This window comes from Microplitis demolitor, chromosome 8 (genome assembly GCF_026212275.2).
Source record: "Microplitis demolitor isolate Queensland-Clemson2020A chromosome 8, iyMicDemo2.1a, whole genome shotgun sequence".
NCBI lineage: Eukaryota > Metazoa > Arthropoda > Insecta > Hymenoptera > Braconidae > Microplitis > Microplitis demolitor.
In genome coordinates, this window is record NC_068552.1 from 9,444,251 (window position 1) to 9,471,580 (window position 27,330).

At 32.0% G+C, this 27,330-nt stretch overlaps 3 protein-coding genes across 3 annotated transcripts; 1 reads left to right on the forward strand and 2 right to left on the reverse strand.

Annotated features, from left to right (window-relative positions):
- Positions 1–13,222: 13,222 nt before the first annotated feature.
- LOC103578715 (uncharacterized protein DDB_G0290685-like) lies at positions 13,223–16,604 on the reverse strand. Its single transcript, XM_053741544.1, has 4 exons — positions 16,576–16,604; positions 16,138–16,427; positions 14,996–16,057; positions 13,223–13,485 (listed from the first exon to the last, which is right to left on the reverse strand). The coding sequence occupies exons 1-4, from the start codon at positions 16,602–16,604 to the stop codon at positions 13,223–13,225; spliced, it is 1,644 nt and encodes a 547-aa protein (XP_053597519.1).
- Positions 16,605–16,665: 61 nt separating this feature from the next.
- Positions 16,666–17,574, reverse strand: LOC106694173 (serine-aspartate repeat-containing protein F-like). Its single transcript, XM_014444471.1, has one exon. It carries the CDS (start codon positions 17,572–17,574, stop codon positions 16,666–16,668), a length of 909 nt encoding a protein of 302 aa, XP_014299957.1.
- A 5,159-nt stretch (positions 17,575–22,733) lies between these two features.
- LOC128668413 (uncharacterized) lies at positions 22,734–24,393 on the forward strand. The gene is made up of 3 exons (XM_053741342.1): positions 22,734–23,442; positions 23,513–23,986; positions 24,085–24,393. The coding sequence occupies exons 1-3, from the start codon at positions 23,418–23,420 to the stop codon at positions 24,201–24,203; spliced, it is 618 nt and encodes a 205-aa protein (XP_053597317.1). The 5' UTR covers positions 22,734–23,417; the 3' UTR covers positions 24,204–24,393.
- Positions 24,394–27,330: the final 2,937 nt, after the last annotated feature.

A 27,330-nucleotide genomic window follows, 5' to 3' on the forward strand; every position in this document is an offset into this window, starting at 1 on the left:
GAAATCAAGCTCATCGAGAGGATTTATGACACCTAACTCTTTATTGCAGACCAACAACTTCTGTTTGAAGCCGAAAATTTGTAAGATAGAATCATACAGGGAATTCCAGCGTGTAGGAACAGGTCTTTTAAGACTCTGACTAAGAATAGATTTCATTTGTTCATATTTTTTTAGTGAAGATGTCAATTTCCATAAACAATTGCAACGCTCAATCATTCTGGTATACGCTGACTCCAACGGCTTGAATGATTTTATACAAGCCAGTGCATCAGTAGTAGCTACCAGGTTTAGTGTATGACTAGCAAAAAGGATATGATGAGGTAGAATTTCTTCATGATCTCTTTCATTCCGAGACATAAATGTTTCAATTTCATCATAATCATTTTCTTCAGTGCTATTATCATCATCAGAATCAGATTCTTGAGTGTTACGACTCTCTTCTGTTAAAGTAATATTTATTACTACACGTAAAAATAGTTGTTTTCAATTTTTAATTATGTATTAAAAAAAATATTAGAAAAATGACTCTAAATAATTAAATAAATTAAAACTAATCCGTCATTAGTCGAGCGAGGAATATTTAAAATTTTAGAATAATTAAGAATGATTTAAAAATTTTAACTATTTTAAATAATTCCAAATAATGATTTATTTTTTGACTAAAAATGATTTTCTCTGAAATAATAACTCGAAAAAGTTCAAGTGATCTGATGATAATTAAAAAAGATTATTTTCTAAACAGTTTTAAACCCCTTGCTACTTTACGATCATTATATTGAGGGACAAAAATAATTCTCTTCATTAGTAGAAAAGCTTGACGACTTCGAAGCTCTGTTAATAAGGAAGATTGAATAGTGAACAATAATTAACTTCGATTTCATGAAATTGAAGGTTCTCAAATACGTTATCGCCGGTAAAGAAAATAGTTATTAAGTAGCAAAGATATTTAAAAAATATACAATTATACAACTGCGTTAAATGGTTCAACTGATCTCACTGTAGGACAATAAAATCACTATTATCGTAAATTAGATTATTATAACATTACCGCAGGCTGATAAGTCATCAAAACTAACTCCAAATAGACGAAAAGCTTTTCCGAAGTTAGATCCATTATCAGTCACTGTAGCAATGACTTTTTCTTTATCTAATCGAAAAAATGAATGTATGTCACCAATTTTTCTGGCTACTTGATCGTATGAGTGCGTTCCAGTAAATCGGCGACACACTATTGCATATGACTTACGCTCTAACGTATTTTTCTCAATCTGTAAGTCAGTGCGGCCAGATCGTGGGTAAAACGACCCCCCACTTTCTGCCGCGCGGGCGACACATACAACTTGGGAAGACCTGTTGGTGTGTCGGGTGCGGCGAAAGAAGCCGAAGGGAGCCGAGCTCGGAGGAGAATTTACTCTCCCCACTAAGCACAGAGGAGTCACACACACAGCTGTGACTCTCTGTACATGAAAAATTCTGAGAATCCGATCTCAGCCGAAGCATACAGCGGGAAAAATAATAATAATAATAATAATAATAATATAAAATATAAAAATATAATAATATAAAATAATATAAAATAAATTCGAATTTTTTTTTAAATAAATTTTTATTTAAAAAAAAAATTTTTTTTTTTTTCTTCAGGATTAAATTATTATAAAACAATAAATTATAAATATTATGATTCTTGCTAGTAAATATTACTAGCGAGAATGGCGATTGATAATTATTACACCGGTAATTCTCAAACGCAGCTTTTATAATAGTTCTTATGAACTACGGGTAACCGTGGAAACAGTCAAGTGGAGTGAGCGACTACTTTGGAAGCATAAGCTCCGTCGTCGAGTCCTCGCTGATACAAATTTTTTTTTTTTCTTTCAGATTTTTAACTTTTTTTTTTTAATGTTTAAATAAGAGTTCATGTATCAGTACCAGACCATTCCATGCATTTATATATCTATATTTGTGAATATAGATATACACAAGTATAGATAGATACAAATGCATGAAGTGGTCCGGTACTAATACATTTAAACTCTTTTTGCGGCTAAACTATTGAAGAAACGAAAGTGCACCAAGAGACCTTTTTTATAGAGATTTTTATGCTTTAAAAAAATGGTCTCTTATCATTTTTTCGTATCTTCAATAAATAAGCCAAAATTTTGAAAAAAAGCCATTTTTAGGTTTTTTTTCAGTTTTAAGCTCTCTTTGCGGCTAGGAGATACGAAAGATTACTTATGACACAGCTTTCCACATCACCCCGGAGGTACTGTGTCCTGGCATGCGTTTCCACTTTTTTTACATGGCGGGATCCCCTTGTAGGCCTAAACCATGGTTCAATTATAGCTGAAGGCTTTATATTTACTTTACTAATAAAAAGTAGAGCTGAAGGCTCTAATATTAACAAGTATAAACTAAAAAGAAGTAAAACTTAAGGCTCTATATTAAATATATTATGAGGTAGAAGAGCGGAAGACTAACTTCTACGTGATATTAAATAAATTATTAGCCCATTACACTAAATTTTAACACGATTGACTAGTCAGAAGCAGAGCTAAGAGCTGTAGCTTCTATATATTTGTAAATACTGTATAAAAATATTGCACTAAAATTACAATTGACTTAGAAAAGCAGAGCTTATTGATCTAATTCTTATACTATCTTAAATACTTAATTAAACTTTAAATCACAACTATGACTAGCTTAAACTTTAAATCACAGCAATGACTAGCAAAAAAACAGGGCTTTTTAATGACTGACAATAATACATGGAGATTAGTTTTAAATACATAAATACTCAACATTCATACAGGACCCAATTAAATACATATTCAATCTTCAATCATTCGCCAATCATCACTACTGTCATACGCATGAAGATTCACATTCCTCGGGGGGGCCTTGACTCCGTCAGGGTAAAAATCTGAAGAATTCATCATATCTACATAGTTCTTATCTATCGTCATTTCTAAGGGATTTAATTTTCCTGATTTAGCGAGAGATCTAATCACACAAAGTGAATTCAGCGTTTCAGCAGTAAGGCCGTTTCTTTCTTTCGTCTTAATTTCAGGTATTAACGAAAACGCCCTTTCAGCCGGAGCATTTGAATGGGGAAGTGATCTGATGAGACCTGAAAGTAAGCGCAAAGTAGGAAATTGTATATTATTATTTGAGCAAAAAAAAATGGAAATTTTCATCGACATTTCGTCAAATGTCAATTTGCTCCATTGCTTTTTTAAATTCACATCAACAAAATATAACAAATTCCACTCAGTTTGAATAGATCCGTCTACAGGAACGCCAAGAACATCACAGACATTTTTGACTTTTAAAAATGAAGATTCCCTATCCTTTTCAAAGAGTGCCAATTCCGGTGCAAAAACAGTAAGACTGGATAAGAAACTATCTTCAAACGGTAATCTCTTGCGGATGTTTTCAGCAGCAATTACATAGAAATTTAAACAATTGACACGCACCTGGTGAACAATTGATTCAGATTTAGGATCGCCTGATCTTAATTGAAGCCGTAAGAAATCTTCACAATTTGCTCCGACGTCGACTTTAGACAAATCAAGTTGATTTGTGATCAATCCAAAGTTTATTTCGTGAACTCCATTGTCAAAGATTTCAGGCTTCAATAAGGCAGATTTCATGAACTTTTGCAGAATTTCAGTGAACAATCTTTTCGAAAAAGGTTGCAGTTGACCGACTAGCGTATCATTTCCTTGGAAATGAGCATTGATCTTATTAAAAGGTTCAAGTGCCCATTGCAAGAAAAGTAAATACGCTTTCGTCGAGGGATCCTTCATAGTTTCTATTAAGGTATCAGCAGCTGCACTTTTTTCTGAAGATTGGTCAATCAAAAAACCTCTAATCGCCTGCCAATTATCTAAAATCCTAGTAATTGCTATTTGACGAGACAACCATCGTGTAGCAGCAAATCGAGTAACTTTAGAAGGATTTTCATCATAAAAATCCTGAAATTGGGAGAAAACTGCGCTTCGTTTTGGGCTATTATTAATAAAAGAAGAAATATCCGAAACGAAAGAATGAATTTTCGAGGGTATGGCAGTACTGGCATCTTTAGCGACAAGTGCTAAAGAATGGCAAATGCAGGGGAGAGTTAAAAGGTTAGGGATTTTCTTACTCAAATGAACTTTGAAAGAATTATTTCGACCAACCATGACCGAAGCATTGTCACAGGCAAGACTAATGATTTGATGCAGAGGAACTTCCTTTTCAGCTATCGCACTGATGAATTGTTGAACCAATCGGTCGGCACTACCGTTAATAGCATCGATATGGATTAATTTCAACAACTCGGTGTTAACGAGTAAAGTTTGTGGATCAACGTAGCGAACCATCAAAGTCATCCATTTTTCATTAGTAACGTCAGTAGTCTCGTCAACAAAAACAGAAAATTTGGTGTTTTTAACAACCTCATCAACCCTTTTTGACTCACGGACACTAACAACGTTATTAATTACTTTGGTAGTTTTAGTTTTACCCATGGCCATTTTTTGAAGAATAGCAGGTTCCTTACCAATCATTTGAAATAATTTCAACATGTCCGAAGCAGTAGAAAAAGATATATTATGTTGAGCAACAAAAGTTGCAAATCTAATTTCGGCAGCTTTGACTCGATCATTAAAATTGAGTCCAGAAGAAGATGGCAGGGAACTGGCCTCTGGTGGAGAGCTAACGGGGGGAGAGCTAACTGGGGGAGAGCTAACTGGGGGAGAGCTAATTGGGAGAGAGCTAACTGGGAAAGAGCTAACTGGAGAAGAGCTAACTGGGGGAGAGCTGACTGGGGGAGAGCTAACTGGGAGAGAGCTAACTGGTGAAAGAGTTAAATTTCCTAAAATGCCTACATTAGAGTGAACAATACCTTTTCTAAGATGATGGGTACGCGTGAGCTGAATATGTTTTTCTGTTTTTAAATGTCTGTCAATTTCTGACCTACCGCAAGTTAAATAAATATCGCACGCAACACAAAAGAATTTCATGGGGTCTGACGGACATTCATTCACCCATTGTCTCCACTCTGGAAAATCATCGAACCATTGCTGCTGGAAAGTCTTGACTCGAGATTTTTTGGATTTTTTAGCAGAAGGCTCTGATAAATCCATATTTAATTAAAAAAAAAAAACAGAAACAGTAGCAATAGTACGATGACCAATTAAATCTATATAAACTCTAACCAACGCGTTCGCGATACTTAGAAAGTCGGACGTGAATTTAACTATTAATAATTTAAATAATCTACACTATTTATTCATTAAAAAACACACACTGTACTTAATGTTAATAATAATTATAAAAATAAAAATATATAAATACTTAGTTAAATACCTTTAAATTTTATTTCAGGAACGCAGTAATCCCAATAGCTGATGCACACCGTGTAACTTTATACGTAAAATTGATCGTTTACGGAAACAGCGTCCGTTGACGAACAAACGAAGCATCATTTGTTTATAACCGAGATCCGAGGCGCGACAAACGCGCGCGTGTAACTCCTTCGGGCATTTAAAGTTTAAAGAGACGCGATTGACTTTAAGAAACTTCGTCATCATTAAAAATTGCTTTTGTGAAGATTATAAGAGCATTTGAGTTAGAATGCATTTAACAACTAAAAATTATTATAAAAATAATTTTGGTATTGCATTAAATATAACTGCTTGACAAAAAAAGTTTAGCCGCGCAGTCCCCAATGACTCAATAAGTAAGACAGAGACAATAACAATCGATTGTCGCAGCGCTGTCAATCGGCCGGCGCTGACCGAGACTCTGTCATCAGCGATACCGTAAGAGTGACAAAGACAGAAGGTATGATGAATGTTACGACTTCTGTCTTACTTATTGATAACAATACTTATTGATAGCCCCGCTTACTTCAGATAGAAAGAATAGAAATATATTTATTTATCTTGATCAATTTTGAGAGGGTAAATTTTAAACAGTACTAATGACAAGGAAACGTAAAGTAAAAAATACAATGAAAATAAAAAATGAACTTTCAAATGATGAACTGCATAATCAAGCAAATATGGTAGAGATAAAGAATCCAATTGAAGATTGTATACATACACATATGGATCAACGCTGTAAAACTTCAACTTACGTTTATGAGGGTGAAAATAGAAAATACTTGATGAATTTTGAGAGCCATCAGCTCTACTTTCTATTAGTAAAGTAAATATAAAGCCTTTAGCTATAATTGAACCATGGTTTAGGCCTACAAGAGGATCCCGCCATGTAAAAAAAGTGGAAACGCGTGCCAAGACACAGTACCTCCGGGGTAATGTGGAAAGCTGTGTCATAAGTAATCTTTCGTATCTCCTAGCCGCAAAGAGAGCTTAAAACTGAAAAAAAACCTAAAAATGGCTTTTTTTCAAAATTTTGGCTTATTTATTGAAGATACGAAAAAATGATAAGAGACCATTTTTTTAAAGCATAAAAATCTCTATAAAAAAGGTCTCTTGGTGCACTTTCGTTTCTTCAATAGTTTAGCCGCAAAAAGAGTTTAAATGTATTAGTACCGGACCACTTCATGCATTTGTATCTATGTATACTTGTGTGTATCTATATTCACAAATATAGATATATAAATGCATGGAATGGTCTGGTACTGATACATGAACTCTTATTTAAACATTAAAAAAAAAAAAGTTAAAAATTTGAAAGAAAAAAAAAAAAATTTGTATCAGCGAGGACTCGACGACGGAGCTTATGCTTCCAAAGTAGTCGCTCACTCCACTTGACTGTTTCCACGGTTACCCGTAGTTCATAAGAACTATTATAAAAGCTGCGTTTGAGAATTACCGGTGTAATAATTATCAATCGCCATTCTCGCTAGTAATATTTACTAGCAAGAATCATAATATTTATAATTTATTGTTTTATAATAATTTAATCCTGAAAAAAAAAAAATTTTTTTTTTTTAAATAAAAATTTATTTTATATTATTTTATATTATTATTATATTTTTATATTTTATATTATTATTATTATTATTATTATTTTTCCCGCTGTATGCTTCGGCTGAGATCGGATTCTCAGAATTTTTCATGTACAGAGAGTCACAGCTGTGTGTGTGACTCCTCTGTGCTTAGTGGGGAGAGTAAATTCTCCTCCGAACTCGGCTCCTTTCGGCTTCTTCCGCCGCACCCGACACACCAACAGGTCTTCCCAAGTTGTATGTGTCGCCCGCGCGGCAGAAAGTGGGGGGTCGTTTTACCCACGATCTGGCCGCACTGCTGTAAGTTTAAGGTCAGAATTAATAATCTAATTAGTACTTGCTTAGAGCGACTATTACTATAATAATAATGTTAATCATGGTCATAATGATAAAAATAAATTAATATAATGATAATATCCATTTCAGTATTATTATATTAGATCTACGGGTGTCTGCCTTTAAAAAATATAAATACTAATATTTTCTATTATTATTTTTTACCCAGTGTGCAGTCATTCCTAAGAACCGCCGACTTTTACTAGTCCATGCATCAGCTGTTGTGCAGACATATTCAGCACTATTCATCATAAATTTCAAAAGTTCCATATTTTGATTGAATGTGTCTTTTACTCTGCGCTTTACAGTACGAGCTGATAAATGACTTAGTTCTTTTCCACCTTTTTTTATTTTCATATCTATAATTGATGATAAATTTAAAGAAACGATTACAGTTTAGTTTATCGCATTTTTTTTTATCAATACTCTTGATTTTTAAAGTACAATACCCGGGAAAAAACGTTCTTATATGATCATACACAAATCATATTAAAGTGACGCATATAAAATCATACAAAGTTTTATAATAAAATTGGTCTTATTAAATATCCCGGATTGTCGTCTGCTTCTCTAGTCTGCTTTACACTTATCAGCATTTACAATCTATAGCATTACTTAAATCAAATCGATATATCTTACAGAAATAATGCATCAAATGTATGTTTCTTTCAGATAACCGCGCCACACTGATGATCATATAAAAACTTTTTTTCCCGGGTAGTCTTGTATTCAAAAATTGAAACTATACCTGAAAATCAAAAATTTGGTACCAATCTCAATAATAATATTAAGGTTTGTCTCAATCACTTCTTCTATTTTCTATTTGAATAACACGGAAAAAAATTTTTTTTTCTAGAATTTTTTAGCTCTCAACCGAACGCAATGAATATTTTTTGTAAAAAATTAAACGCTCTACAAAAAAAATAACTAGAAAACAATGCAGAAGTTTAAAAAGCTTTATTCATAATAATTTGTGTGAAAAAAAATTGCCTACAAAAAATTCCAATGGTATTTTGTAATAAGACTGATAGTTTTGCCGCAAAAGAAAAAAATCTCAAAATTTACTATAAATTAACTTTAAGCTTAGATAACTTTTAAACAGTTTGATTTATCGATAAATGATAAAAAAAATTTTTTGTAGAGCGTTCAATTTCCTAAGAAAATAATCATCGTGCATAAAAATCCGTTTGTTCGTTTGTGAGCTGGAAAATTCTAGAAAAAAAAATTTTTTCCGCTGTTAGTTAAATCGATAATAGAAAAATGAATTGAGACGGACCTTAATATTATTATTAGAAAGTTCTATTAGATTTCTATTAGAAAGTAATTCAGATTATTTGAGTCGTTTTTACTCAACTTCAACCTTTAATAACTTTTGAAGGAGTAAATATATATATAGGTTGGTGGACGCTGTACTGGCAGACATTTTGTGCAGTAAAGCTTGTATCATAAAAAGAAAAATTATATTATTTCTTACCTTAAAAGGATAATAAGTCTTTTCAAGAGATTAGTCAATTATCAATTGATTACTATATTATTATCACTCACATATAATAAAAACAGTAAATATAAGTTATCAACAAATCAATAAGTGTTCAACGTAAAGGAATAGTAAATCAATATGCAAAAACTCTTGAGCTTTCTGAGGTACAATAAGATGCATCGACGCCTAATTGATAAGCTTGATTATATACATAAGGAAAGGGTCGACCCACACGGCAAACGTCGGATCATATCGACTATATCCAGGTGTGATCGATTATTGTATAGATCACACGACTCGAGCCGATTCCGTGCAAATTCGTACAAAAACATTTACGTCAGTAAAAATTCCAATATGAAATTATATTTTAATTTATATGAAACGAATTATACATACGACTAAAGTAGATTACCATAAGAAATTGCGGCCAAATTCCTTTTCAGTTGAATTTGAATTTTAAATCAGTAAATAATTTTATTTTTATTAATAAAACCCTTTAATAACAATGTGAAGGATTAAATTTTATAATCGATAGAAAAATTTTTCTATCTCTAATGAATAAAAATATTTAATATGAAAAATATTTAAAAATAGAAATAAATACAAATAAATAAAAAATGAATAAAAATATCTAAAGAGAGAAATATTTGATATCTCTATCAATTGTATTGGTGAAGTTGCAATGAAAATCTGTTATTTTTACTAAGGATTTTAATAACTAAAAAAATAATTTATTTATTATCAGATATTAAAATACTTTGAATCTAACTTGCCATCATTAATTCTAATCTAAAATATAATATTTCTTAACTATTTCAATAGTTATTTGCCAAATATTTGATATTTCTATTAATTGTATTGGAAAAGTTGCAATTCAAATCTGCTATTTTTACTAAGGATTTTAATAACTAAAAAAATAATTTATTTATTATCAGATATTAAAATATTTTGAATCTGACTTGCCATCATTAATCCTAATCTAAAATAAAAAATTTTCAACTATTTCAATAGTTATTTGCCAAATATTTGATATTTCTATTAATTGTATTAGAAAAGTTGTAATTCAAATCTGTTATTTTTACTAAGGATTTAAATAACTAAAAAAATAATTCATTTATTATCAGATATTAAAATACTTTGAATCTGACTTGCCATCATTAATCCTAATCTAAAATATAATATTTCTTAACTATTTCAATAGTTATTTGCCAAATATTTGATATTTCTATTAATTTTATTGGAAAAGTTGCAATTCAAATCTGTTATTTTTACTAAGGATTTTAATAACTAAAAGAATAATTCATTTATTATCAGATATTAAAATACTTTGAATCTGACTTGCCATCATTAATTCTACTATTTTCTAACTATTATAATAATTTATTATGATAAAGACATATTAACCAAAATTGGAAATACCAACGCAATATAGAAATTTGTTCTTGTTATCACAGAAGGAAATACTTCATTTCAAGTGGAAGATTAATAGTACGCGGAAGAAATTTTAAATTATTTGCGGAAGTTTATTACTTTTCAATAGAAACAAATGTCTTATTTTTCAGAAAAACTAAACAATGAGCAGAAAAAAAACTCCTTATTTGTCTGATAAGTTAATAACTAGCCGAAAATAAGTTTAAATTCTTAAAAAAAAATCAGTAATTAGCTGAAAATAAATCCTAATTTTAAAAAAAAAAATTAGTAATTAGCTGAAAATAAATTCTAATTTTTTTTAAAAAATTTGTAATTAGCTGAAAATAAATTCTAACTTTTTTAGAAAAATTAGTAATTAGCTGAAAATAAATTCTAATTTTTCAGGAAAATTAATAATTAGCTGAAAATAAATTCTAATTTTTTTAGAAAAATTAGTAATTAGTTAAAAATAAATTCTAATTTTTTGTGTAAAATGAGCGAATCAACTAATTGGATCTGGTTTAGGCGAGGTTACTTAAACAATTAATAATTACACAGATTTTAGCACAAAATAAATTATAGATTTATTTACACTTATTTACACCTTAAAAATTATGAGAATTATGATTAATTGCGAATGTGACTAGATAATTTATACGCGATAGCGAATGCAACTCACAGTTATTTTATTCACGTATAAATTGACACGTGGTCAGTAGCGGTTAAGTCAGCAATAATTAATTAACAATTAATTATTAGCGAAAGAACAATTTATTTATTCTCAATAAATAGCAGCCTTGATGTACTGTCTAAATATTGAGGATAATTTAGCGTAGCGATTTAGTTATAATTTCACACAAGAATTATTTACTGAAGCGGTTCAAGCACGAGGTTGCACGTAGCAAAGACACGTTGTAGAAACGTCTGAGCGAAGCGGTTAGACAGATAGTTGTAGAATGAATATTGGTAGCGTCGTTGAGTTGTCGAGAAGCTTGGTGTCGACGTGGCAGCCTTGCTGCATATAACGAATTTTCCTATTGGCTTAAAAGCGCGCCAACAGGTATCAGTTGATAGCGAGCTCTCTCATAGGCTGACCAATATAAAACGAATTTTGTGATTGGTCAGCTTGTAGCGGGTTCTCAGGACGTCTTGACACGATCCTGAGTTAGAAATTGTATGTGCCGGGCCAAATAGCGAGTGACCCGGCACTATTCTGACCTTCAGTCAGTAGCGAGCTCGGCAACTCCCGAACCGAGCGGAAATGCAGGAAGCTTGATTCAAACTAATCAAGCTCGTGACTGAACATTTTGACAAAAATTATTAATTAGCGAACATATTTTTCTAATTAGAAAAAAAAAAAATTATTAATGCATCGCATGTATTGTAAAGTGTTTGGGTATTAAATAATTAGCCGGTACACTTTTCTAATTTTTGTTAAAAATTCAAAAATTTTTTTTTCTAATTCCCAAGCTCTGAATAAGTTCGTAAAATCATAATTTAAAAGATAGATTTTTTCTGTAATTAGTAATCGATCTTCAATAAGTAATAATTTTTTTTTCAATTAATAATACATCTATGCATAAATTTTAATAAAATTCATCAATTTTTTTTTGTGTTGAATTATTATTTATTCATTGAAAAATTAGTAATAATTACACCATTAATTATTTTTTTTTTTTTTTAATTAAATAATTAATAATGAAAATTATTTTTTTTGCCGAACACTGCGGCAGGTAAGCCAGAATTATCAAACCAGCTAACATCGAGAATAAAGTTATCAGAAGTGTTAGCAACTTTGCGTCTTCAATAGAGTAAATTCTCGCTGGGGTAATTCAGAATTTATTGTAAAGAAATACATTAATGATTAACCACGTGTTTGGTCAAATAATTCTCGATAGAAGGCCAGAAATCATAATACTTATTTAGTCTTTGTTATATAATAAATTAATCGGTAATTCAATAAGATAAAATTTACAAGACTAAAAATCAAGTGCTGTGCACATCGGGATAAAGATTAAGATTTTAATTAATTAAATTCGAGTAATATGTTGATGTCCGTAAATTGTTGAAAGAAATTAAAATTGAATGCGAAGGAAGAAAGACACGAAATAGAGAGAGATAGACTAAGACGCGCGAAGTAGCGAGAGATAGCGTCGGTCGCTGAAGTCAGTAAAGTCTATCACTTGATGGAAAATTAATACTGGGAAATTTTTATGAATTAAACTAAATGATTATAAACAAAGGAAAAATTAGTAGTCACTAAATTTGACTCTTAGAATCGGAATTTGTAATTTGGCAAATTTAAAGTGTGTGTGTGTGTGTGTGAGCTAAGTCCAGTGGACAGTAAATTGTTTAAATAAAACGTGTGTGTGTGAGTGTGTGCGATATAAAATGATTCCAGGGGAATTTTTAATTAATTATTTTGAAATAATTAGATCCAGGGGATCTGGCAAATGACCGATTTTGTTTTAATATTGATTCAGGGGATCAGGCTGGTGGCCATTATAAATAAAGTCCAGGGGACTAATTTTATTAAGACCCAGAGGACCAGGCCGGTAGCCATTATAAATAAGTCCAGGGGACTCAGTGTTAAATAGATCCAGGGGATCAGGCAGGTTGAAAAAATTGTATAAGTCCAGGGAACTTATACAGTGTTAAATAGATCCAGGGGATCCGGACGGGGGCCAAGTTTATATTAATAAGTCCAGGGGACTCAGTTTTGAATAGATCCAGGGGATCAAGCCAGTGGCCAATTACATGTTTTAATTCATAAAGTCCAGGGGACAAATTAATCAATGTAATAAAGTCCGGTGGACTCCGTCAGTTAGTAAGATAATTATAAGTGAAGTAAAACCCGGTGGGCATAATTGTTTGTGATAAATAAAATTGTTAATTATATTAATAAAAATATTGTGTAATAAATTTAATTCCTCATCCTTCCTCACTCTTGTAAAGTTCAACGACCCTGAATTTTCTAAATTTAACATCTCCGGTTCTGGAAGGCCGAGTCTTATCTTCCAGTGGCGTCCTTATTAAGATCAGTTAATAAAGGTGCTAAATTTGACAAGGTTGAAACTGACCCTGTTACAATCATCATCATAATGATCATGATCACCATCAAGATCATCGTGATCACCATTATGATCATCATGATTACCTTCACGATCATCAAGATCATTATGATCACCATCACGATTATCATGATCACCATGATGATCACCATGATCACCACTATAATTATCATGATCACTATCATAATCATCATGATCACCATGATCACCATCATGATCATCGCGATAACCTTCATGACCATCATAATCATCATGATTATCATCGTGATCATCGGGATCACTATATAACGCAAACCGTTTCTATTTTCACGACGGAGAAGTGGAACAAACCCGGAGTCGTATGTGGTAACACAAGTGTATTAAAAACATTATAAATAACGACAATAATTATAATTAAAAATGATAAATAATTATAAATGAATTAAAGGTGTGCCTGGACCAGCTCTTCAGGCTGGGTTAGTGCACGAGGGCGCCAGCCCGTTTTTACAAAACAGACAAAAATTATAACCAATCTGGGGAGAGATCACTGGACAAAATCTTGAGCGAGAATTTATGCACCAAACGGAATAAAAACCTGACAAATATATAACGAATAAAAATAATAATAAGGAATGATTACTACTCAATATATCCAAGAAACAAACAAATAAATATTGGCTATCAATGGGTTCCTTTTACGAAATTATTTAAAATAAAATATCTTCAAATAAACTCAACAAATGGTTAAAATATCCAAATAATTACTTCTATATAATAAGATTTTATTAAACAATGATAATAATCATTTTAATTAAAATAGTATTATTATATTATCCACTAGGGAAACCAAATTACAAATTACGAATTTTTACCCAATGTAATTAATATAGATTGTAACAAATAGAATAATACTAATATTTTTCTTTATTCTATATTATTTACTCTGGGGAGACAAAGACGCGGGTACTCAATTTATATATTTGGCAACACTGGGTTGCATACGATTAAATTATAAAATAAATTTTACCCAGATAGATGATATTTTAAGTGCTGTTGGAAGACAGGGAGCCACTTACGCTATCCTTGTCTAATCTCCTAAGGAATTTACTCGACCCGTCTTAGTACGTAGGCACCCAAATGCCGTGACAAACGCCGAATATATTCAACTTATTATAACAACAACTCAGGTTCAATTATTTATCGCGATCTACTCTACTCAATGACCAGAGATAGCCGATGCAACAAATGACGATACAATTGACTTACCGGCGTTGATAACAATTTACTTCTGGGACTTTTGGATAATAAATATCACATGAACAATATTATTACTTTAGTATAACAAAATACAAATTATCCAAATTAAATGAACTTTAACTATTTAATAACTTTATTAAGGCAACTGGGCCAGAACAATTTACTCAAAAATAATCAAGGACAACAACACGTCCTACCTTTAAAAAATCCCGGTCCACTCTGATTATTTTTCCTTGATTTTCCCGAGGGAGGGATATCAATCATGTGTTATCCCCTCTCATGACCTCGGACCATAAATTTTCAATCAAAACAAAATAATCAAAATCATTGAACGACGTGAGTTATGTTTTCATAATAAACTAAACAATATTTAACAAAACATAATAATAATTTCAATGCACCACGTGACTGGAGAAAAATATTAATTTTATTCCCACTACATCGAATTACTTTCACTTCCATCGATATATTTATGCATGCTCTACACAAACGCGTGGTAATTACGACCATCATCAACATCATAATGATAACCATGATCACTACTATGATATTTATAATCACCATCGGGTTCATCGTGATAACTATCATGATCATCATGATCACCATCATGATCAGCATCATGATCACCATGATTACTATGATGATTATCATGATCATCATGATCACCATCATTATGATTATGATCACCATCATGATCATCATAATCACAATCACGATCATTGTGATCACCATCATGGACTACATCACAATCATCATGATTACCAACGTGATCACCAACACGATCACTATCATGATCACCTTTATTAAGATCATTATCACTATCATGATCATCACGATCACCATCACTTTCATCATGATCATTATGACTACCACCACGATCATCATGAACATCATGACGATCACCATGATCTCTACTATGATAATCATAATCACGATCGTGATCATCATGATCAATATCATGATCACCATGCTCACTATCATGATCATTACCATGATCATCATGATCACCATCATGGTCACCGTCATGATCGTCATGGTTACCATCATGATCATTGTGATCACTATCATGGACTACATCACGATCATCATGTTTACCAACGTGATCACCAACACGATCACTATCATGACCACTCTCATTAAGATCATTATTACTATCATGATCACCATCCTTATCATTATGATCAACATCATAATCATCATAATCACCATCATGATCATTATAATCACCATCATAATCGACATCATGATCATCATTATCGACATTATGAGCAACATAATCGACATTATAATCCACATGCACACCATCATGACCATCGTGATCACCATCACGATCACGATCAAGAACATCATGGTCACCATCACGATCATCATCAACATCATGATGATCACCATGATAACTATTATGATATTTATAATCACCATCAGGTTCATCGTGATAACGATCATAATCATCATGATCACCATCATGATCAGCATCATGATCACTATCATGATTATCATGATCACTATCATGATTATCATGATCATCATAATCACAATCACGATCATTGTGATCACCATCATGGACTACATCACGATCATCATGATTACCAACGTGATCACCAACACGATCACTATCATGATCACCTCTATTAGATCATTATCACTATCATGATCATCACGATCGACATCATTTTCATCATGATCATTATGATGATCACCATGATCACCACTATGATAATCATGATCACTATCATGATCATCATAATCACAATTATGATCATCATGATCATCATCACGATCATCCTGATCATCATCACGATCATCACGATCCTCATAATCACTATGATGATCCCCATGATCACCACCATGATTATTACGATGATTATCATAATCATCATGATCACCATCATGATCACCAATATGATTATCATGATCACTATCAGAGTGAAATCTCCTGATTTATATACAATTTATACCTAAGAAACCAATAAAGTATAATTAACGCAATAATTGAATAAATTCTTACATGTAAACAAACAATAATTACAATAACAATGTCAGATGAGACGTGTGAGCAGCGTATGCTGCCCTCTATTGCTTACCGATAAGATGCGAGACTGCCGCGATACATAAATATCATAAAACATTATCATAACATCATCATAACCATCATGATCATCATCGTCATCATCCTAATCACCATCAAGATCATTATGATGATCGTGATCACCATGATGATCACTATGATCACCACCATGATTGTCATGATCACCATCATAATCATCATGAACACCATCATGATCACGATAATGATTACCATCATTAGCCCAATCATGATCACCATCATAATCAGGATAATGATCGCCATCATGATCACGATCATGATTACCAGCATGATTATGATCATGATCACTATCAGGATCAACATCATAATCACTATCATGATCATCATGATCACCATCGTGATGATCAGGATCATCATCACGATCATGATCATTATTATGATCATCATGATCAACATCACGATCATCGTAATCACTATGATGATCATCACTATGATTATCATGAATGCCATCATGATCACTCTCATGCTTACCGTGATCACCATTATGATCTTCATGAGCACCATCATGATCATCATCATTGCCTTCAGGATCATCATGATTGACATCATGATCATCATAATCAATATCGTGATATTTATAATCATCATCGTGATCATCATTATGATTGACATAATCACCATCATGATCATCATGATCACCATTATGATTATCATAATCATCTCGTTCATCATTATGATCATCAAGATCATCATGACCATCATGATCATCGTCGTAATCATCATGATCACCATCAAGATCATTATGATAATCGTGACCACCATGATGATCACCATGATCACCATCAAAATCACGATCATGATCACCATCATAATCACAATCATGATCACTATCATGATCACGATAATGGTCGACATCATCATCACGATCATGATTACCAGCATGATTATGATCATGATCACTATCAGGATCACTATCGTGATCATCAGGATCATCATCGTGACTATCACGATTATCATCACAATCATTATTATCCATATGATGATCGGCACCATGAATACCATCATGATCACGATCATGATCACCATCATGATCATCACGATCACCATCATTATCATCATGATCACCATCATGATCATAACAATCGCGTTATATTATGTCCCAACAATTGTTATCATATTGTTTCATTTAAGCTTGTCATCCGACTGAGGATGTCAAGTGATGTTTATTAGTTGGGCTATTATTATTTAATTTATTATCCGATACTAAAGTTGTAAATGAATAGTTCACATATTTAATTAATTAGTTAGGTATCATTCAGATGTCCAGGAATTGTTTTTTATATTTTATATTTTTAATTTAAGTAAGGCCCAGGGTTGACAAAAGTAATTAAAATAAAAATTAAGGGCGACGGTGGTGCCACGTGTGCGTCGACCAACAGGTGGAGGTTTAGATAATTAAGTCAGAAAGATACGGACGAGCATCGTGTATAGACGCTCAACTTATTGTGCAGTCATTATTTAGTTATTAATACGATTATAGTTATTGTTTAGCCATAATTCACCGGGTGAATTAATTCAGATTATTGATACTATTTTGCTGATTCTTGCTGCTTTTGAGTAAGTACTTTGTATTTCTGTTCGCTGGATAATATTTTTCATTTGATAACCTCCCCCGGTAGTTGTTGGTCGCCGCGGAGAAAATTATTTATTTGTATTTATTATTTATTTATTGAATGATACACGAGAGAATTATTATTAATTATCATTTAATATTATTTCGTATGTTGGTGAAAATATTTGGTAATCATATATATATATATATATATTGATAAAGCGTACGCAACGTCGTAAAACGCTGCCGGTACACACATATATATATATATATATACATTGGTAGCATATATAGCTATACAACACACGCAGTACTTGAAAATTCCTCAAGTCTGATCTCATGATTTAATTATTTACTCGAACTATTTGAAATATTTTTTTTTGGTTCTCACTAGAATTATTATTATTATAAATTATTACCATTGTCTAATAGTATTATTGTTTTATTTTATAATATTTAAAGAAAGTAAATAATTTATTATTTTTGATTGATGTACCCCAGTGGTTAGAAAATTATTGAAGTATTATTTTTATATTGCAATTATTAATTTATTTCCACATGTATAAATTAGTATGTGGGTAAAGATTATTATTTTTGAGTATGAGTGAGAATTAAAAATACCGTATCTTTTTCTCTCCCACGAGTGGTGGGAAATATATATGAAAAGAAATATTATATTAATATTATTTATTTTCTGGGAAAAAGTTAAGTGAAATAATTGGTTTCTTTTATTTAATATTGAAATTAACAGTGTTAATTAAATTTAATTATATTTATCTTGGGTTGAATTTATGTAATGTTATTTTTTTTTTTATAACCACCGAGTGTCATTATTGTGGTTAATTTAACAAAAACTATTTATTGTAAAATATTATTAATTATATTGATTATTGTTTAAAATTAAAATACGGAAACTAACGGCTGTCGGGGAAAATTTAATATTTATTTTCCCTGGATCTTTTCCTACTGCTTATTTCATTTTTCTGATCTTATTTATTATTTGTAATATAATTATTTATTATATATTTACTATTTTTCTTTTTCTTATTATTATTCATTTTATTTATTTTTCTCAATTGTTTGTCCGCTTTGTCGTGAGTCACTTGCTCGGATTTTCCCTCGCAGATTTCCCCCTGAATTGAATTTTGTCCGTTTTAGGATAAACGGTCTGGCGCCTGCGTGCACTAACCCAGCCTGAGGAGCTGGTTCAGGCACACCAAGAGTTTAAAATCTATTATTTATTTTAATCTGAGGGGATTATTTATAATTTTATTATTGTTTGATATTTAAACTCATTTATTAGTAATTATTTATTATTATTATTTTAACACGTGGGTGACCGCATACGATTTACCGGTTGATCCGCGTCTCCGTCGCGGAAATTAATTACGGTTTACGTTATAAAATAATTAGAATAGTAATTAAGGGCGACGGTGGCGCCGGGTGGGCGACGACCAACAGGCGGTGTTCGGGAAAATTAAGTTGGAAAGATACGGGCTAGCATTGTGTGCGGACGCTGTCCTTTATACAACAGTGCATTTATATTTTGTATTCTAAAAAAAAAAGGATAATTATTAAAGTTCACCGGGTGAAATAGTTAATATATTTGTTTCAACCCATATTATTTTGGTTATTGGAGGTTATTTATTTTGAGTACGTACTTAGGATGTCTTTCGCGGCATATATTTTTCACGTGATAACCTCCCCCGGTAGTTGATGGTTGCCGCGGTGAGGAAAATTGATTTATAAATAATTGATTACTGAATGATACCTGATCTATATTATTTATAATTATTTTCAGATATTTCTTTTATTATTGTTAAAAATATCCTGATGTTTCTACACATATATTTATATAAAGTCAAGTACAACGTAGTTAAACGTTGCTGGTAGACATATATATATCCATAGATATATATATCTATAGAGCACATACAGTACTCGAGTGAATTCCTCAAGTACTGAAGTCAGCACTTGGTTGAAAATTCCCAAAGTATTTAAAATTTTTTTTTTTTGTTCTCACTCGAAATATTTGTGGAAAAATATTAACCATTATTGTATGTATTTATTATTATTTATATTTATTATTATTTAAAATAATTGAGTAACTTTACTTTTTTTTACTTTTGATTTATCTGTTTGCCCCAGCGGTCTAAAGTTATTATTGAAATTTTTATTTTGAAATTATAAATTAATTGTAATACAGAGGAATTTATCATTTTGAGTGTGAGTGAGGATAAATTCCGTATCTTTCTCTCTCCCACAAGTGTTGAGGGATAGAATAGAAAATAAAAAGATTGCTATTATTTATTATTCTTATTTTGGAAATTCAAAAACTGTATTTTCTTTCATTAAGTGAAATTATATTTATTTTTTTTTATGGTCTATTAAACATACGATTTATGATAATACTGCGATCATATGTTGTTGGCAATCACCAGGTATTATTATTGTTATTAATTTAACCAAATTAAATATTGTGAAATATTTGTCACGTAACGATTCAAATTATTTGATTTTATTTAGTTTTAAGTTAATTATTTTAATTATAAATTAAAATTTGAATCGTTACGCGGGCATTGCGCCATTTCGCCGATGAGACGGCAGTCCGTACACGGTGCTCGCGCATGCGCGAAGGGTATGAGAGAGCACATGTGTGATTTAATTTATTTTTATTTTTATAATTTATGATTTAAGCACAAACGCGTGACTTTTGTTTGTTTTAATTATGTATTTATAATTTTGAATTAATTGGGATGCATAATCCAGCATTATATTATGCCCAAAAATTGACAACACATTACTTTGTTTAAACTTGTCATCCCACTGATGACGTGAATTGATGTTTATTATTTGGGTTACTATTATTTAATTCATTATCCGATATGAAGGATATAGAGTAATAGTTCATATATTTAATTAATTAATTATGTACCATTCAGTTGTCTGTGGATTTATGGTTTATATTTTATATTTATATTTTTAATTTGAGTAAGGCCCAGGGCTGACAAATGTAATTATAATAAAAATTAAGGGGACAGTAGTGTCATGTGTGCGACGACCAACAGGTGGAGGTTGAGACAATGAAGTTAGAAAGATACGGACAAGCATTGTGGACGGACGTGCTTATTTGGCTGATTAGAAAAGTTGTGTTTTTTTATTGTTAAAAATAAATAATTTCACTGGGTGAATTAATTGATAGTAGTATTTCATTATTAAAAAGTTTATTGTTATTTTGCTGATCCAGAGACACGGTAGTGTCTCGCGCCAAGTACACGGTCAAACACATGTATATGTGTGAGTGTGTAGCGCGAGCCTACCTGTCTCTTTTCTTGAGTCGGAGTGGTGTTTTATGGTTATGAGTTACATTTTTTTTTATTAAAACTAAAACACGGCTCATTTCTGGTTTTTCTGAAATATTTATGTCTCACTTAAAGTTTACCAACTGAATTTTATCACATTTTATTATTATTTATCTTTTAAAATATAAAAAACGTTAGCATATACTATAGTACCTTAAAAATTGAGATTTCAGAAATTTTTTTCATCTATAATATATGCTTATTTATTACCGTCTTAGAATAAATAGTTTCAAGAAGGAGCATGATTAACTCAACTATGGAGACTATATAGTCTCCATAGACTCAACATTAAAGTTTTCAAAATCTGTCTTGATTTTTCAACACTAGAGAGCGCTTTCATTACCCTCGTATGCACAAACAAAGAGGCCTAATGCGTAATATTATTTTACCCATGATGAATGAATAAGCAAGTTTGGGTCAACTATTAACTACCCTAATGGCTACCTTAGCTTGAAATTGACAATAATTTGACAATGAAATTACCTGCAATTCGCTGCCTGACTTTGCCGTCAGTTTAACAGCGAAAGTTGAATAGTAAAATTTGCGGTTAATTTTTCCCCAATGTAGAGGTAACTTTTTTTTATTAGAAACAAAACCCAATTAGCACGATTTGCTTAGCAAAAGTTCAACTTTACGAAAAAATCCTTTAATTTTTCGTCAAATGTCGGTCAACTTCAGGCATTTTTGTTTTTGAAGACAATTTGTATAAAACTTTTGAAGTGAATTTGCATTCTAATTCGGGTGGTAATTTAACGTCAAATTGTATAGCAAGTTGTATACCAATTGTCATCAAAAACGGAAAAGTCTGAAACTGACGGTCATTTGACAAAAAATTCAAGGAAACTTTTGTAAGTAAACTTTTGCTAAAGCAAATCGTGCTATTAGGGGGTATGCTCGGCAAATCTGATAATATGGTAAGTTTACCAGGAACTCAGTTTGGCCAACAGAAACAAACTAAAATATTTTTATATTTTTAATGTTGTTAGTCACACGCAAGTGACATTATCCACTACAAAGTGGTAATTTTAAACTATCCTTATTTACCCGCTCAACTGAACTTGGATTTCAATCCCTCTATATGACTAAATGATAAGTCATTGTCACGAAAGTATTTTCAATATTAAAAAATTAATTATAACTGTTTCCATCAACTGAAAATACTAATAAATTATTTACATCACAATTTTTATAACAAACTCGATCTAAATAATTTCGTGTATCTCAACAGTTTTGTTAAACTCGATAATGGTATAATAACTAAAAATTACCATAGAAGTCAAGAATTCGATTGATTAGTTTATTGATGTTTATTTAAGTTGGCATGTGTTATATCTTAAAAAAAGTGGCGCTTAAAAGTAAAACAATAGTGGGGGTCATTGTTGTTAAAAAGAATTATTACGTGAATATCGGCCATTATTACGGATTTATCAGTCAACAAGGTAACACGTAAGTACGATTGTTAAAATTTGTTTATTTATAACGACATTTAATATCATTTTCCAGTAAATAAGTAACGCACGTGAATAAACTGAGTTTGAAGAATTAGTTAAATAATATTTTCGTTAATAAATGAATTTATTTTCATTAAATAATTGTATTCAAACATTTATACTTAATTAACTATCTAATCACCCGGTATTGTTTTCATGGAACCAATGTTCGGTCATATTATTATTTATTATTATTTAATCAACGATTTCGTTTTCATATCTAGTTGAATATTTCATTTTAATATGTAGTTGAATGAGTTGTACAATTTTATAAATAATTTTTGAATTATTTGAATCATTCACACTTGAATATATACATTATTATTAACTAGAATTGTCAAATATTGATTAAATTTCTTGTGTTGACATTTTCTTATTACTTGTTGTTATTTTTTATTTTCAGTAGGCTATCAAAATGGCGGATCAAAATATATTGGGTGGTAAGTCACTGTCTTGGTGTTTTATAGTTTGGTGAATTTGAATTATTTTGTTCATTTCATTTTATTTCAGAAAACAATAACGCAGAACTTGCCGCTGCGATGGCAGCTGTTAGGGAGGCAATCGGACAGTATAGCAGAGTGGCCAGGGGCTCAGGTCTTCGTAACCCACTTCCTCATGAGTGGGCCAACCTACAGCAATTTTATCATTTACCACCACCTCCACCCCCGCCTCCACTACCAGTACCAGAACTCGTGCAAGAAAATGAGCCAGGACTACTGAATGGGCCAGAACTAGTCCAGGTGCCACCACCAGTCCAGGTGCCACCACCAGTCCATGTGCCAGAACCAGTTCTTGCGCCAGCACCAGTCCATGAGCCAGCACCAGTCCATGAGCCAGCACTAGTCCATGAGCCAGCACCAGTTCTTGCGCCACCACCAGTCCAGGTGCCACCACCAGTCCATGTGCCAGCACCAACTAATGGGCCACCACTCGCTAATGTGCCAGCACTAGTCAATGGGTCAGTGGCGACAGCGTCATCAGAACGTAAGTTTCAATATGATGATAATCATATTTCATTAATTCTGCATATGTAGCTAAGAATTAAGATATTGTAATTTTTATTATTTTGTTCTGGTTTTTAGTGAGGGGTCGGCGACACCGGGGTGCCGGTTACCAACGCCGTAACTGGCGAGGGCAGTACCGCTCAAATGGGCGTGGAAGAGGACGTGGACAGGGTCGTGATATAAACATATATATGTAAACAAACACACACACTTACGCATATACACGTTTAAGCATACATACATCATACATACATATATACATGCATACATACATACATATATACATTCATACATACATGCATACATATATACATCCATACAAACATACTTACATCCATACATCATTAGATTTATATCTATATCTTATCTATAATAATATAAAATTAATATAAATTTTTATAATTAAAGAAGGTGCTGTCAATTATTAAAAATTTAATAAACAGAATATATATGTTAATTTTCAGTCTTATCAGTATCATAAAATTATCCCAACTATTTCCCTAGCATTGAAAATTGTATTTTAGACATAATATTTAATCTCTAATAGTGTCTATCTACAGTTCTGTTGTCAGTGACTTTTAATTGAGTCCACGCGTTTCATAGTAACCCTAAATGCCGTTATACAGCAAATCACCGTTAATCTGCGCTCTGCATTCGTGTGCAAGTTGACTATATTCAGACGTCTTTAAAGTTTCCACCACCATATGTGTATTTTACCAAAGTACTCAGTGGTAGTCCCTTTAACTGTAAATTAACAGAAAGTAATGGCTAAAATTTTGCCTCAAGTTGACTGCAAAGGTGGGATGTTCAATCAATTAACGCTAACTCTTTACAACTATTTGTTGAATTGAGAGTTACTTTCATTCTTTAGATGCTTTCTCGTAATTTTCAGTCAACATTTCTTCTCAGCTTAATTTGAAAAAGTTAGCGTAATTTAATGACAACTTTTTGTTTAATTCATACTCGTGATTTAGTCAAAATTTTTGCGAATACTTTGAGTTGTCAAGAGCTTGTCATCAAATCAAAAGAAACTTTTTAAGCATACAGTTGCTCAGCAAATCTTTGAGTTATCTGTCCGAGTAGTCACTTTGCTAGCAAATCGTCGTCTATTTGAAATTTAACTGAAACGAAATCTACTGCTGGGATTGAATGGCAAATTTCTAGCAAATGTTGAAGAAGCAACTTTGCCGGTCTACTTTTTGTCGATTTGTACAGTATGTTGCACTCGAAGTCAGGAATCTGAACAGCAAAAGTTGACGTATATTAGCCGTTCATTTACAGAGGCATCTACTCAGCAAAGTCTGGAATTAATTTACCAAAAATTTATTGCTGTCATTGGACGGCAAAATGAAAGTAAACTCTCGCTTAGCAACTCTAGCTTTTTAGGTAGTCTACCTATATGAGTAAATCTTTGCTTGCTAAAGTTGCTAATCTCAGAAGTTTCCTCAGCAAATATTCTGCTAAATTGGACAAGCTTTGTTTACACTGAAATATTTTAATTCCGCCCAATAAATATTTTATCTGCAGGATACTTTATCTGCAGACGCTAATTGAAATTTTTAGCCTGTCCAAAATTTACAACCAGTATAGTAGGAGGCAATAAATGCAAACGTTTGCTAAGCAATACTGGAAATCCAGGCTTGTCGTCATTACTTAGATTGCCAGTAGTGATATGAAGCTGACCGTCAGGCCATTTTTTGACCGCCACGTCATGGTCACCAGACCGTCAGCGGACCGTTCATAAAATGACGGACCGTCACAATTGTGGCGACGTCTTACAAACGCCTTTCTAACTTTTATACAAATTTAAATTTTGAAACCACCATTTTCTTAAAAATACCACGAGATAAAAAATACGAAGGGAAAAATACATTTTTCAATTATTTGCAAAAAAGATTGCGTCTAATCATCTAGCTGATTGTGACTGACAAATTTCATGACCAAGCTCAAATTCGTGACCAAAAATTTGATGACGGTTACAAATCATCTAGCTAGATGTGACGGACCAAATTTGTAACAAAAAAATTTTCGACGGTCCGAAATGACGGACTCTGACCGGAAAATTTGTGACCGTCATTTCGCAATTGAACAGGCTCGTCACTTAGGTCCGTTGGTCACAAGACCGTCACCGGACCGTCTTGTGACCAAAACTCAAAATGACGGTCATTCCGCATCACTAATTGCCAGAGTTACCCTGTTAGCTGAGTTGACAGCAAGTTAGCGACAATCTACTGCCACAATCTGTCGCCGTCAGTCGCAAAAATGGGCATTTTCATAAGTTGATAGCAACTTTCTGAGAAAGTTTGTGGCAAAATTGGCATTTCATTATTTGCGCAAAGTTGTCTTCAATTCTTTTAGAAAGTGTGCGACTTGTTGCGGTAATAAATTGTCACCAAGTTTCTGGGAAAGTTAGTAACAACTTGTAGTCAACAGTAACAAAAGCTGAATGTTGTCGACAACTTGTTGTCAAGTTAGTGACAACTAATGTACGCCAACTTTCTGATCAAAAAGTCTGACTATCAGGGTACTCAGCAGCAGTTGATTTTTTTTTTTTATTCATTCTGGCTGTAGATTCCGCGAAAATCGAATTTGCATTTTGCTAGAATAACCAAGTTCTTTGATGGTGAACAAGCATCATTATTTTTTACAGTGCTTCAATTAGAATATTAGTGCAAGATATTATGCAAAATGACAAAAGTTGGCTACTAAGCTTGTTAACGAAATTTTGTTAGAAATTCATCGTCCACTGCGTGCTGTAAATTTTTGTCAAGTTTTCAAATTGACATCAGCTTGTAGCTAAAGTAGTTTTCAGAGACATTAACATAAATGAAAACCCGTTTTTAAAAGACGACTTAAACGAATTTAATTCCTGAGAGTTCTAGAAAGGAGTTAAGAATAAAAGTTAGGTTTATTTCTACAGAAAATTGCGGAAAAGATGGCGTCATTTTATTGAACATCAACTACTTGTGGTAAACTTCGACATAAAATGCTAGCCTTAACTTTCTGTGAACTTGCGGCCAAGCTGGCTACTAATGTAGATTTTACCGAAACATTACTAGACTTACATTTATCAAATTTATAAGATACTCAGTTTGGCCAACAGAAACCAACTAAATTTTATTTATATTTTTAATGTTGATAGTCACAAGCAAGTGACATTATCCACTAACAAAGTGGAAATTCAAAATTATTGTAGTATTTACCCGCTTAACTGAACTTTGAATTCAATCCCTCTATATGACTAAATGATAAGTCATTGTCACGAAAGTATTTTCAATATTAAAAAATTAATTATAACTGTTTCCATCAACTGAAAATACTAAT

Excerpts from the sequence above, each read along its gene's own strand:
- LOC103578715 (XM_053741544.1), bottom strand. The coding sequence starts at position 16,604 with ATGTATCGCGGCAGTCTCGCATCTTATCG. Across the intron at positions 16,428-16,575 it reads GGCAGTCTCGCATCTTATCG|GAGATTTCACTCTGATAGTG; the intron begins GTAAGCAATAGA and ends TATATAAATCAG. Across the intron at positions 16,058-16,137 it reads CGATCGTGATGATCATGATA|TCCATGATGGTGATCACAAT; the intron begins GTGATAATGATC and ends ATCGTGATGTAG.
- LOC128668413 (XM_053741342.1), top strand. The coding sequence starts at position 23,418 with ATGGCGGATCAAAATATATTGGGTG. Across the intron at positions 23,443-23,512 it reads GGATCAAAATATATTGGGTG|AAAACAATAACGCAGAACTT; the intron begins GTAAGTCACTGT and ends ATTTTATTTCAG. Across the intron at positions 23,987-24,084 it reads GGCGACAGCGTCATCAGAAC|TGAGGGGTCGGCGACACCGG; the intron begins GTAAGTTTCAAT and ends TCTGGTTTTTAG.
- LOC106694173 (XM_014444471.1), bottom strand. The coding sequence starts at position 17,574 with ATGGATAATAATGATTGTGATGATAATCGTGATAGTCACGATGATGAT.